We start from the raw sequence: 14930 nt of genomic DNA on the forward strand, positions 1-14930 counted from the left end.
ATGCATAGTCTTAATATGTCAATAGAATACACTTACAAGGATCACAAGATGACCAATGAACACGTGTGTGTGTGTGTGTGTGTGTGTGTACTTACTGTACATTCTGATAAACCTCTACTGAACTGTTCAGGCCTTCCAGTTGCTCCATAAGAAGCTGCAAGTTGGAGTTCACATAGCTCAGCTCCAGCAGAACCATATCTTTTACTTTATTGTTTGCTGTGGCCCTGAGAGAGAGGGAGACAATGAAAGTGACAGAATTAGTAATTTTTATAATTTCCATCGTTCTTGATAAGTTTTACTCGGTGCCACTTGTTTGTGCTGACACCAGAGAGGACAGCAGTACAGTATGTGCACTCAACTACTCAGTTGAAATCTTTTACTTTTATTGGTCAGTGGTGGCTCGCGTTACTGAAGTTCAAACCCAAACACTGACAAACTGCCACAGTTGGAGCCTTGACTAAGGCCCTTAACCCTATTTGCTCCACAGGCACCCTATCCTGACCCTGCACTCTGACCGTAGCGTCCTAAAAACCAGTGAATTTCACTGTACTGTAATATATGTGACAAATAAAGCCTTCTGTTTTATTCCCAGAAGTCCTGAAGAAAGAAGATAGGCATCTCACAGTTAATGTGTGTCATCAGTTTTAATGAGAACCTCTCTCATACCACCCCCCACACACGCACACACACCCACACACACACTATCTGACCTGCATAATTCTCTCTTATACCGAGCTGCCAACAGTGCTAGTAATATAATACTCAGAAAGAGAGAGAGGGAGAGAGAGAGAGCACAATGTGACCACAAAACTCCAGTTTATGGACCATCAGTTAAAAAAAACTTGCAAAGCAGAATTCCAGGTGTGAACATTAAGCAGCTCATCCAGTTTTTAAAACCATTTATTAGGCCACAAGTCTGGGGCTCATGCATTCACAGGCTCAACATCCTACATAAAAATCTGAAGAAGGTGGAAACAAATTTGTGTCATTTATGTCCCACATACATTCCTCTTCAGGGACCTGTCACTTCTGCTGAGTGCACTTCATTTGTGTTTTGTCTGTAAATATTAGCTGAAAACCTCCAGAAAAGAACAGAACAGCTTTTCACTTTTGACATGACGTTTCACTTGCACTTCGGTCATCCTGTCGAACCTTTAGCAAACTCAAATGAGCAGCTTAGAAATTTCCAGTACACAAATATCCAATACTGGGGAAAGATGTAGCACTTCATTTAAGAACACAGAGTAAATTCCTGCTTGTCATGTCCTTATTTGCAACCCGATGTACAGGCATCTAGATCTTTTGATAAATAGAAAAAATAAGCTTGTACTCAAATGTACTCAAACGAAAAAAATTAATCTGCTGTACTCATTACACTCATTACAATTTGCCAGTTTCTTAAACCTAATGACGGTAGACCCATTGGTTTTAGAGACTAGAGGATGGTTTTAAAGATAAACTCTTATAAAAGTTAAGTTCACTGCAATATCCTTTTAAATATTAGACATGAAAGGGAATGACAGAATACTGCATATTTTTTTGCTGCAACTTAAAAAATGGCCGACAGGGCAGGTGCACTACACGGCACGTACTATGGTCTACTCCAAAGCACACAAATGATCTCCAGGAGCCATTAGCACAAGGGCTTCCCAGAAAAGGCCAGTGAGTCAGTCTTTTATCTTGGCAGATGTCCCAACGTTTCTATGTAAACAAGACAATAACTTGATTCATCTTTCTCTCAACCCCCCAACTTAAAATTCAGCTTGACGTAGTCTGTTTGTTTTAGATAATCCACGTCTCATTGTTGAGAGATTATGGGTTAAATCATTTCACAAGGATTGTACATCAGTGCTCTGCAGTACTAGGTTTTACCTTTAAAACAAAAGGCAGCCAAGCCAAATCTTTATACCTTTTACTCATTTTGATTCACTGCGTATTTGGAAACATCTGTAAACGTTTCTGGAAACATTTCACGTGTTTTCAACTGTCTAAAAACTATCTAGCTCTTATTTAACTGCTAATAAATTTGCAAAATGTAGAAACAAGCCAGGGGGGCATGGTGGCTTAGTGGTTAGTACGTTCGCCTCACACCTCCAGGATTGGGGGTTCGATTCCTGCCTCCACCTTGTGTGTGTGGAGTTTGCATGTTCTCCCCGTGCCTCGGGGGTTTCCTCCGGGTACTCCGGTTTCCTCCCCCGGTCCAAAGACATGCATGGTAGGTTGATTGGCATCTCTGGAAAATTGTCCGTAGTGTGTGATTGCGTGAGTGAATGAGAGTGTGTGTGTGCCCTGCGATGGGTTGGCACTCCGTCCAGGGTGTATTCTGCCTTGATGCCTGATGACGCAGAGGCTCCCCGTGACCCGAGGTAGTTCGGATAAGCGGTAGAAAATGAGTGAGTGTGAGTGAGAGAGAAACAAGCCACGTTTCAGTTCCCGAGTACCAATTATTTTTATGTAAATTTTTAAACATTATACCACAACACTGATACATTCTCAACAGTCAGAAAAAAAGGATTTTATAATTTCTACACAACCGTATATCGATATAGTGACATTTTCTGAGAAGAGAATTTTCTTCAGCATTTATGAAAAGAGTCTTCAGAGTCAGAGTGTGTGAAAAAGTGTGTCATTCTTTAATAAATAAAATGTAATCGTAGTTGTTTGTTAACTGCTGTGACACAAGATGAATAAAATTACTCTGAATGGCCCGGCATGAGAAATAAATCTTTAGCATTACTGTTTATTTTTGTTATTTTGTTCCTCACAAAGAAGTAGTCAATGTTTTCTAACACACACACACACACACACACACATTCTGTGCCTGGAGGATTTCAGATATCACATTCTCATCTAATCTCAGACATGACTTGCCCTGCTTTGGCGTTTTGGAGATCATTTCCTGTTATCAGTAGCTGAGCGCATTTACAACTCCTTAGTTAGTTTCTATGGTAGTATGAAATGCTTTCAATCTTCAGACTAATCTGACTAATCAATCTTTCCATGTCACCATCAAGAAACAAGACAAGAGGAAATGAAACAACTGTTGAGCAGTTCTGTTCATTCACACCATTTTTATATGCTGTATGTTTTTTTTTTCTGTTTCACCCTCACTATGCGGTCTCCCCAACATGCTCTCATATGAAGCAACTTTAATCATCCCATCAATCCAGTCTTTCAGATCTGGGGTTTGGGGGAATTTCCATTTGCATAAAATCCTTCTGGCAGCTGTGACACAACCAGTCTTAATAAGGGTGAGTGTTAGATTAGTGTTTAAGGTGTTGGGCCACTGATGGGCAAGGTTGTGAGCTTGAATCCCAGGTCCCTGATCCCTGAGAAAGGCCCTTAACCCTCAATTTCTCAGTTGTATAAAAAACAAAAAATTATCTCGCTCTGGATAAGGTGATCTGCCAAATGCTTGAAATGTAAATCAGAGCCCAAGTACTCTCAGAATTTTTGTAAATAAAAAACTTATAATCTTTATTACCCTGTCCATTAAAGCCAAATTTATTGAGACTAACACAATGTTTTGTATGTGGAAAGTGCAAAATAACACAACAAAAGATTAACGAAACCTGTTTTGCACGCAACTAACTCAAGAAAGAATGCGGACATGCCAATGACATATGAGAGAGAGAGAGAGAGAGTGAGAGTGAGAGAGAGAGAGAGAGAGAGAGAGAGAGAGGGAGAGAGAGAGAGAGAGAGAGAGAGAGACATTCTGATCAGTTACAACTATTTATACCATGATATCACATTACACTATTTGAAAAGTCTTCACAAAACCTTTTTATTAATTAAATGCCTCTTGGGTGATCAGTATACCTGTGTGAACATGAAAGGTACAAAGACTCAGATAGATCAAAAACACCCGAGTGTCTTTGTATGTTTTTTCTTAATATTAAACTGGAAGTTCAAATTCTCTCCTTGCTCCCAACAAAGACTTACTGGGTTCAAGCTAATAGCAAGCAGTTTATAGCTGGTTCATAGTGGAAAATAGAGAGTCAGTAAACAGTTAGTAAGTTGCTCCAGGAACTTGCAGATATTAACCCAAAATCAAGCAAACTCAGAAGAAAATTCAGAAGTCTAAAACCTCTTTGATTCACGTCTGTCAGACGTTCGTACAGCCATCACAGAAAGTAATTACATGCAGCATGTGTCTTCAATTCAACTAGTTTTCCACACAAAAAAAAAGTAGTAAATAAAATGAAATGCAGCAAAAATAAAATAAAATGCAGCAAAAATCGAAGGTTTTTGGCTTCAACAATCATTTCGAAGACTCTTTGGCTTCAGAGTCTTCGAAATACTGGAGCAAATAATAGCAGTTCCATTTTTCTTTCTTGCTTTCTTTCTTTTAAAGAAACCATAGCCACTTCAGATTTCAATTAACTCACGCTTCCACAAATGGCAAGATTATTTATTTATTTCTTTTGAAATGTGAAATTCCCTTTTTAACTCCCACTTTTTTTTACTATTCCCTACAGTGACGATTATGTTTAGAGCTTTGGCTTGTGTCGATGTGACCTCTAAGGCTTTGCAGTGCCAAGTAGTGTCAAAGTTGAAGTGCTGAACTAAAGTGCTTGCTCCAGGTGTTATATCTCCCATGAACCATTTCAAACTGTTTTCTATGATGTACGTATGTCCATGCAAGAGTGTGAGTATATATAAACATGCCCCTGGCCATAACCACAATGTTAGAATAGTGTTTCCTTGCCACTGGGGCCTCTAAGGGGTTGCCTTTTGTTATCCTGAGGTTCGTCCTCACAGCAACGTTCATCTCAGAAGATGTTCATTAAGGGATTTATTTGAAGTAACGAATGGCATGAAGTTTGTTATGCAGAGAAGGATACTCTATATGTGACTGTGATGGCAGATTATATTAGGATTAAAATTCAGCTTGTTGGTACTGGGTTACTGCATAAACTGCTCAAAACGTGTGGCTCTGATTCGGCGAGGAAAAATAAAGTCAGGCTTATCAAAGGCACACAACCTTCTCTGTGAACCAGACTGTTACTTACTGTTACAAAGGGTTTACATAGTCAAGGTTGGTGATAGAAAACATATGTGAGCCTCTGGGATAATGACCTCCACAAAAAGAGGAAGTGGATTCAGGTTTATAGTTTTTTCGTTAGTGTGTCTAACAATCATTAAAAAATTGGTTGACCATTTTACAATCATCTTCATGTGCAACATGGCATGATCAAAAGAGATCTCCTTGTAACCATGTAAATCTTCATGACAGAGGATTTCTAATGACATCAGGATGTCTAATGTCTGGACTTTTTACTATGTTATATATATATGGCATGATGATTGTAAGAGAAAAGAAGGGAAGTACATACTATATCTATAATATGTACTCAACAATCATCAACCTTTTTTGGGTTTGAAAACAGATTGAAAACATTAGTTCTGTATATTACAGAATGGCAGTCAGAGCTCTGAACTCAAGCTAAAATAAAATGAAATGCTAGAAAGCAAGAATCTGTAAGAAGTAAGCATCCCACGAACAGAGGTGAAATGGGACAATGGAATGGGCAAAACTTTATAACCACTGCAACAGCTTTAAAAAGGGTATCAGGCTTTGACTTGATGGTGCCATATACAGACGTGTGACAAATTAATGGAAAATCTGTCATATATTGGAATTACTGGACTGCTAAAACCTTCCTGAATAAAAAAAAAATCCCCTCATTCAGCAAGCAGCAGTTCTTCATGTTGAAATGCCTTGCTGATGAAAGAGATCTGACCGGAAGGCTACAATAACTTGAATAATCACTGTCGACAGCCATAGTGTGCAAAAAAGCATCTCTATTTGTAAATGCATGGCATGGAGGTGAATGAGCTACAACAGCAAAAGACCACATCAGAACCCAGTCCTGTCAGTCAAGAACAAGAACCTGAGGCTACGGCAGTAGATCTGACAAAGACCAGGTGACGTTTTTTTCCAGTCTTGAATATTAAAATTTATGACCATTTCCAGTCACTATTTACAATTGTATTTATGGCGTATGGAAATTGGTCTTATCCAGAGAAGCTTACAGAAGTTCACTGCAGTCTCCATCAACGTTGTAGAAAGGACATTATTTAAATTTACATTATTTACTGTTCATTATCACCCAAATGAGAATGAGGTTCACTTCTGAGTCTGGTTCCTCTCAAGGTTTCTTCCTCATGTCATCTCAGGGAGTTTTTCCTTTCCACTGTCACCCCAGACTTGCTCATTAGGATAGATATTAGAGATAAAGAATAATTTAATTTTAAACTTTACAATGTTTATTCTGTTTCTATACTTCTGCAAGTGGACAGTGTCCATTGTTAAAAGTTCTAGACAAATAAATTAAATTGAACCGAATTAATACAACAAGAAAAGCACACAGATGCCACATTGTTTTAATGACCGACATGCTAGTTTAAGTGCTTCAAGAATGGCTGTTGACAGCTGTGTGGAAAATATACATAATTTATGTAACACATGGTCAAATACCTTAAACTGGCAAACACTGATGTAGAACATATACAGTAGAGTCCAAAAGTCTGAGACTATTTACATGTAAACAAACGTATGACATTGGCCATGTTAAACCTGTGGTCAGAGTTTCCTTGACATAGCAACCCTTCGTTTGCACATGTAAGTAAAAAATAAAATAAAAAAACACTCCAACATGAAAATTTTATATGAAATTCACGTCAGCTCAAATGTTATTAAGGCAACAAGGGAACGTACCATAATACTAAGAAATTTGAAAATTCGGATCAATATTTTGAAGATTACCAGTGTTCAAAATAGATGGTCTCAGGCATTTGGTCCCCACTGGACATTTTATTTTTTATAGTGCTTTTCACAATGAACTGTGTCACAAAGCAGCTTTATAGAAATCTTAAATAAATGCACACCACAGTCAATGGTGCCTGAAAAAATTAGGAATATTTAATATTTATTAAATAAAATTGTTTGGAAAAAATGTTTATATACTTAATCCATCAGTAGCTCTACATAATATTTGTTATGCAGCTACACAGCTGTCACAACCTTGCACTTTGTAAAACAACAGATGATGTATACTGCTGTGCTGTTAAACCCTATCTGGTTTTATTATCATAAATATACTATCACTGTTAATGCTGAGCATTACTGTGTGAAACACTGCATCACATGTATGAGCACTAGCATTTATTCTCAGACACTTTTTTGTAATCTGTTTTCAAAAACATGGAAAAGATCCTACCTAAGGAAATATTGTCAAAGGTCTAAAATGATTTTATTGTAGGCGTGTTACTCCAGGCGGAGGCACGGCAACTGGCTTTAAAGCTTTTTGTACACCTTCCCGATTACAACCCTGTAACAGGAAATGCAAATCTCTTTTTTCCGCTAGTGAGATTCTCAATGGCTGTGCTGCTAATGACTTAGTTTGCATACTTTTAGAGTGGAACATGTATTCGTGCTAGTGCAGACAGACGTGGTGTACTATTAACAACAGCACAGTTAGTCTGGGTTACTTTTTTAATGGCCAGTGGGTCAAGTGAGGACGACCCTACAGAGCAGCCACAGAAAAGAAAAGAAAAAAGAAAAAAAGTGAAACTGGAAGCCACAAGGACATCAGTAGAACTAATCACATTCTTCAGTAGTAAGACCAGCAAAAGTGTGTGATACTCCTGTGAAACACCAAAAACATAAAAAAAAACTACTATAGCAATAATAACTGATAAGTCTAAAGCTTGAGTTTATGGCTCACTCTCACTCTCCCTCACTCTTGCACTCCCTCGCTCACTCTCGCTCTCCCTCACACACAGACATACTGTACACAGATGCCTACAATAAACTTAGTTTCCTGTTGTGTATGTGCGGTTTCCAGACCACTAATAAAACTCCGTAGCCTGGGGCACTGACCTGCGTGATGTCTTGCCATTTGAACCACTAAGGTAAGGCTACGAAAAACTGGATTCTGGATCAGCACCAAAGGCACAAGGTCCAAAGTTATGAGCTTCGGAACATTGCTGGAAATTCAATAAATCAGCAAGGATCAGAGAGAGAAAACCCTGGCAAGGCTGAACTGGGATAGAAATGAATCAACTTGTCATCTCTTACTTATAATTAAAAAAAAAAATCATCTGAACCAGATGTGGATTTGATCTGCTTTGATGATGGGTGTCTCCCTATTGTTTATTTCTGTTGTTTACCTGGAGCTGGTCTGCTCCTGGCAAGGAATATCGAATTGTATAAGACATTTCATAACAAGAAAAGTACTTTTAATCATTGGGGTCATCGAAAGCCAAAAAAAATAGTCACAAAACTAAAAAAATCCTTATGATGAGATAAGACAAAGTTCGTTAAAGGTTAAAGGTTAATTATCATCACAGCCTTCTCGGATTTAATCAAGAAAGGAAATTACTTCTGGCCTCCCAGTCATAAAAACAGATAAACCATGCAATTATACTTGTTAAAGGAAATCAGGAAATGAATTAGTATTGTAGAAAGAATGAATCATCGCAGGATTCCAGAATCATGCACATCACATGTACAATATCTTTTAAAGAAACGTCCAAATATATGCTCTAATCCAGGAAAGGCAAATGAAATGAACAAGTGTGGAGAGCAAGATGAGAGGAAATTAAATATATTTATTCTAAAAAAAATAAAAGAAATAAGCATTCTCATAATAAACACACAGTCACGGTTACCCACTCAGTTTAACTGCAAGAGGCCAAAGAAGACAAACCCAGATGATCTAACATACTCTAATGTTTGTACTTTCTGTTTATGGACACAGAGCACACACACACAGACACACACACATGCACAATTCTCTCAAGGTGTGTCATTACAATACATGCTGACAAGCATGAGGTCAGCATTTACACATAAGATTTCCAGTGTTCCAGCTCGCTCTTTCACATTTAATACATACTTTATAAAAGCATGCACAAGATATATGTGAGACAAGGGCAAAGTTAAGACTGGATGATTGGCCAGTGTAAACAAGGGAAAAAAGAAAAAAGATTCAAATTTTAAAATGACACATTTCACTCGCACACTCACACACACACACACTCACACACACACACACTCACGCACTCGCACTCGCGCACTCGCGCACTCGCACTCGCACTCGCGCACTCGCGCACACACTCAAAAAAATAAAACATTTTAAGCCTTGAAAAAACTCAAAATGGCAGTTGCTGTTAAACTAGACAGAAGAAAATGTCAACACATGGGTGTTGGCTTCCCTTCATTTCAAAGAATGGGTTTTATGAACTAGGTTCAAAGGCTTGCATATGTATGTGTGTACATGTATATATACAGACATACATGTTTATGTATATATGTACATGTGTATGTGTGTGGGTTAGCAGGTGTACATGCAAGTATGCGAGAGCCACTGCCTTTGTGCACATGTGTGTCTGCATGCATTACATACTTGAGCAGATTCTCAGCCCCCGCTCTCATTCTCATCTGTTTGATGATCTGCTGATTGAGGCTCGCTCTCTGGTTCTGAAGCTTACTGCGGCCGGTCTGAGCCAGTGGGTTACAGCCCTGAGAGAGAGAGAGAGAGAGAGAGATTTTAATCACAGGTGCTCTATAATATAATATAATATAATATAATATAATATAATATAATATAATATAATATAATATAATATAATATAATATAATAATTATAAAAAAATAATTTAATTATGGACCGTCTGTGTTCACATATTTAATACAAAAGTAAAAAACTCATTAAAGATATAATAGTGCCATGCTTTTGGGCAGGATCTTTGTCGTGTCAGCCACCATCACCAGTGGATGTCCAAACACAATTCTGACTAATACACTAATATAATTTAAGAATGTTCCTTCATATCTATGAATTCCTGACCAAATCATAACACAGATGCACTCATAAAAAGAATCAGTATCTACGACTTAGTCAGAGATACCACATGATAATCTGTTATGACTATCAGTTCTTACTCAAAGTTTAGGCATTTTAATACTATACTCTCTAAATGTCATTCACATCCTGTGTACATACTCTATCCACTGTGTCACTGAAGTGTGTCGCACCCATGACAGAGAAATGACAGAGAGAGAATGTGACCGAGTGGAACATTCCCAGCTAAATGACATCACATTCTTCAGCCCCACCTAAATAAAAGCTCAATAAATAGTGTGGGCAGTATCTAGAAAAGCCCTCGCAAAACACCTATGTGATACACAACGCTGAATCACACACCTGGATCATTACACATCTAGAACGTGCTTTTATACATTTGTCATGAACCCTGCTGGAAATTTCTTTATTGGATAGAGAAAGCCTTGCAAATGTTCCTAACCCACTAAAGTAAATATTGTCAAAGTACACAACCGCTAAAAGAACTACAAAAACAGCCAGGTAACTGCTGTTACACACACACATACACACATTTATACACACACATCCTTATCACTTTGTTTGTGTTCCAGCTGAAGCAATGCGATAGGACGCATATTACACCCTTCATGCAAAAAGACAAAAAAAAGTCGGTGAACAGACAAAATGTTCTGAGCCTTCATAGATTTTTTTTCTATCCTGTTTACACAGAGATTAGAAATACGTTTATAGCTTAAACAACTCAGAAAATTACTCTGAAATTCTTGAGTTTTTAATGGAGATTTAAAATGTTTTACTGTGTGTGTGTGTGTGTGTGTGTGTGTGTGTGTGTGTGTGTGTGTGTGTGTGTGTGTGTGTGTGTGTGTGTGTGAGAATCAAACCCTTGTGTATTTCCCTCTGACAGTAAAAACACAGCAATCACATTCCAAATACCAGGCCAACAGAATCTGTGCAAGGTTTGATTTCAGTCAGAAAGTGACTTGACACTGAATTAAATCCACGTGTTAAATGGGTTTTACTGCTTAATACTGATTGCAGCTTTGTTTTGTAGCTGCAGCTAAATTGAGCTATGGAGGTGAGGACTAGAAGGATAAGGCTGTATCTCTGCAGAAACTTAAGGTGCTCTGGATGTTTAGACAGATGAACAAAAAAAGGGCTAAATACTACGTGCAAAAAAAAACAAATTAGACTTGTTATATAATTATTAATCTAAGCTCCAATTTCTACACACATTTGCCAAAGAACCATGTAACTTTGTCACCTCATTTATGCTCAGTCACTACAAAGTACATTATCAGCCTGAAATGACCTTTTTTTTTGCTTTTAGTTTGGATGTGAAATTAAACAAACAAAATATGCCAAAGTCTCCTTTAAAGCTAACATGGCTAACGCCTATTTTATTGCTAGATTTTGAAACCAAACAGCAGAAATTTTTTATAATGAATATTTTAGAAGATTTGTGTGTTTTAATCTAAACAAAACCTAGCAAATTTTTTTTTCCCAAATGGGAGGCATGGCCACTGTGGCTAAATGTGACCCAGGAGATTCCCACCCAGATTATTCTAGCAATCATGCCATCAATTCACTTGCTTTTTACAGAGTCCCTAATAGCACAGAGTTGGTGGATCACTATGGAAAATCTGCCACAAGAAATTATCACGTGAGTGAAACTGTATCAATAGCTGGACCAATAGATAACTTAACAATAGCGTAACAATAGGTTAGCCAGGGCTCTCTCACCCTTTCTCTCTCTGTTTGCTTTCTTATTATCACCTATACAGTTTCTTATAAAAAAGAAACCATGACTAGGACATGTGTACTGTATGTATAACTGGTGCACGATACATTCATTTTACAGTTGATTTTAGTTTGTGTCAGTACACAGGCTCTATAACCACTGCTCTCTTTCTCACTAGCTCCCAAGCTAATCGTTTACTATTTACTGCTCTGTCTGGGACATTGAGACGTAGCTGGGTTATTTTACAATTATACAGCCTCGACAGAAGCCGAAACATCTGCGCTACATTAGCGTGTGTGGTTTGGCTGCATACTGATTTTGGCTAGTTGCGACGTCAACAGAGGAAAGACAAGTAAAACGTGCCGAATCTGCGATTCCTACTCTCTGGCCACAGAGACAGCTGAAGCAACGGTTCAAAACCATCTCCCCAATCTGCTACATTTACCATTATCAAATTACTCGCAACTTTTCAACTCAACTACTATTATCCTAAAATTCTCACTCAATAGATTACTCACCAAAAACTATTATGTCACAGTACAAGCGTGACCAAGCCAAATCTGCACCATACCCTAACCTGCATTACATACATTCACGAAACTATCCCCACCCTCTCATTCTTCATCTACTGGACCATAACCACGCCTCCACTTCTAAGGTGTCCAAACATCTTACACCCACTCTTTAATAGATTGCTTTCAATAAGTCGGTATTAATCAAAAACATTCCCTTACTACTGACTTTCTCATTCAAAACCAACAAACCACATCATATTCTAATCCCTGCAACTATTTTTTATCATGCTAAATACTAAATCTGATGAATAATCCCTGATAATCAATGCCAAAAACAAAAACAAACCCACTTGGATCATCTACTGCCCTAAACAATCTGCCATGCAAATTAGTTATCTGATCTGTGATTTCACTGCCAGTTATCCTCATGTTCTCACTGCATTATACTGACTCACTAGTCCAAACCACATTTATCATTAGCTATGGACCACAAACCATTTTCATTTCATGTTATCATGTTTCATGTTATCTATAAATATTACAAAGACCATTTTTCTATGACCAAAACTTTCAGCTTAAGTGAAACAGATTTTTTTGTTTTTTTACTCCTTCATTCATCTTCAGTAACCACTTTACCCTGGTCATCGTTGCTCTGGATTCAGAGTCATTCGCTTGAACGCTGGCCACAAAGCAAGAATACACCCTAAATGGGACGTCAGTCCATTACAGAGCCACTATTTTCTCCTAACTCAAAATTATTCGCCTTAATACCTTCAGTGTTGAAACATCCCCTGTCACTTTAAAGCTGGATTCTACATGGAAACTTTAACAGTACCAGAATGTTTGTTATGAATTTACTTAAAACAAGAAAGAAAACTAAATGATTTCAATCAGACTGATATCTTTAAGTGCATTCAGTCTCGAACTAGATTATTTAATTATATTTCATTTCCAGTGCAATGGCTGTTTCCCTGTGCAGGCTGTTGCTTGTCCCACAAGTGGAAATGAGAACGGTCAGTTTATGTGAGACGGAGATGTTAAACCCTTTGAGCTCATTGTCCAAATGGCTTCTGGCTAAGATACACTTTACTGCCTCCAGGAAGAACAGGACAAAACAGAAGGGCAGATACAGTTCACAAGCAAAGCTGTGCTTCCACAGAGACAAAAGCCTCTTTTCAGCCCTTGGATACACATACGGTTAGACAAAAAAGAAAACACCACACGGATGAATGAGCAAATATGTGACCACACAGGTTCCCCCGCTCAGATTAAGACCAGCTAAACTAACACAAACATCATGTTTTAGATAATTACAGTCTTCAATTATTGCATATAAACAACCAGATATATCATATCTGGTTATTTGTGCTCAATGTTTAAGGTCCAAACCAAGGTTTGTAGTTGTGCAAAGATAAAATCCATTTTTCATGGGAAGAATGCAGTAATGGAAAGACTCATAGGAATGTGTATTTGGGCAGAAATACTTCAAAGGAACTCATAAGCTATAACTCAGGATGTCCAGTGAGTTATTGTCCATCTCTCTTTCACTCTCAATAGTAGCTCCAACAATCCTTACTTCTCAACAGCATTTATTTCACCGTCTCTGTTTATATTTTTATTTATTATTCAAGAACAATTGCCTTGTTATTCAATCTAGTCATGCTGACTTTTTTAATCACGTTTATGTTTGTCTTCTGTTTCCTTCAATATTTCAGTATTCCTTAAAAAAAATTACATGCAGATCAATTTCAGTCCTTTGGTTCAAGTTGCTGTTGCGTAATTGTCATACAAACATACTGGATTACTAATCTAATATAATCTTTAAAAAAAATCTAATCCAATCAAAATAAAATAAAGCAAAAAGGAAAGCTAAACATTAGGTTTTTATTTCTAATTAATAGAAACCTATTTGTTTTCCTAATTTTTTGGTTGTATGATCACAATTATAAGCCACAAAGGTGTGAAAAATCATGTGGTCTTTCAAAGAAAGGTCAAAATGCCTACTTTAACTTTTTACATAGTGCGCGAATTGAATAGGGATTGATGCAAAACTGGGAAGAAAGTCAGTTCACACAGGTTACTTAACAGACCCAAAACCTAATCGAAAGCCCATCGAAACTCTCTCGCATTCTCACCCTTCTGAAGACGTCTTTCTCTCCCACTCCGTTGCTCTCGCATCCGTTTGGTATTAAGGCGTCCGTCATTTCTGAAATTTCAACCTCAGCGCTTGGCTTCGATCAAAAATCAGAAAGTGAGAAGCTGTTCGTCAGGAGATGTTCCACAACAGATGCGCATTTAAACAGACAGTCGATCCGGAGCTCGTCTTTCGTCTTCCTCCTTTCAAACTCTGATCTTTGTTATGGTCCTGTGGACGCGATCGTGTGTGTGTGTGTATGTGTGTGTGTGTGTGTCGGTGGGTGTGGTAGGTAGGAAAGCCACGCCCCTTTAGTGTGAAGCGTATGCTTGCGCTCACCTGCGCCTCTGTCCGGCATTAACGCACTTCGCCAAACGCGCACGCACTTTCATGTGTCACCGTGCGCAAACTCCCACTACAGCATGATGCTGAAAGAATTAAGGGAACACTTAAATACTATATGGGATCCTGATGCAAGAAATATTTAAACTGAAAATCTTTAATTATTTGATAATGTTCAATGAAACCCAAAATCATCAACCCATTGAGGGCTGGTTCAAAAATCACAGTGAAAATCAAAGTGGAATATTGAAATTAGACTCTAATCCATTTTATATAAATTCCATTATGGAATAGTAGTGTGCAGTCCACATGCACTCCTCACAATGTCCCTGAAAATATAGAGGATTGTG

At 37.9% G+C, this 14930-nt stretch overlaps 1 protein-coding gene across 2 annotated transcripts in view; it reads right to left on the reverse strand.

The window, feature by feature from the left end:
• Nucleotides 1-14497, reverse strand: part of rhpn2 (rhophilin, Rho GTPase binding protein 2) — a 30067-nt gene extending 15570 nt beyond the window's left edge. The window contains exons 1-3 of one of the 2 annotated variants that reach the window (XM_060859040.1): nucleotides 14240-14497; nucleotides 9414-9529; nucleotides 96-224 (exon numbers count right to left, since the gene is read on the reverse strand). In XM_060859040.1, coding sequence (XP_060715023.1) covers nucleotides 96-224; nucleotides 9414-9529; nucleotides 14240-14308 — 314 coding nt within the window. In that variant the 5' untranslated portion in view covers nucleotides 14309-14497. The remainder of the gene's footprint in view (nucleotides 1-95; nucleotides 225-9413; nucleotides 9530-14239) is intronic. The other variant, XM_060859039.1, reaches the window with a different exon arrangement.
• Between the last annotated feature and the right edge of the window lie 433 nt (nucleotides 14498-14930).

Source organism: Tachysurus vachellii, chromosome 23, assembly GCF_030014155.1.
Source record: "Tachysurus vachellii isolate PV-2020 chromosome 23, HZAU_Pvac_v1, whole genome shotgun sequence".
Lineage (NCBI taxonomy): Eukaryota > Metazoa > Chordata > Actinopteri > Siluriformes > Bagridae > Tachysurus > Tachysurus vachellii.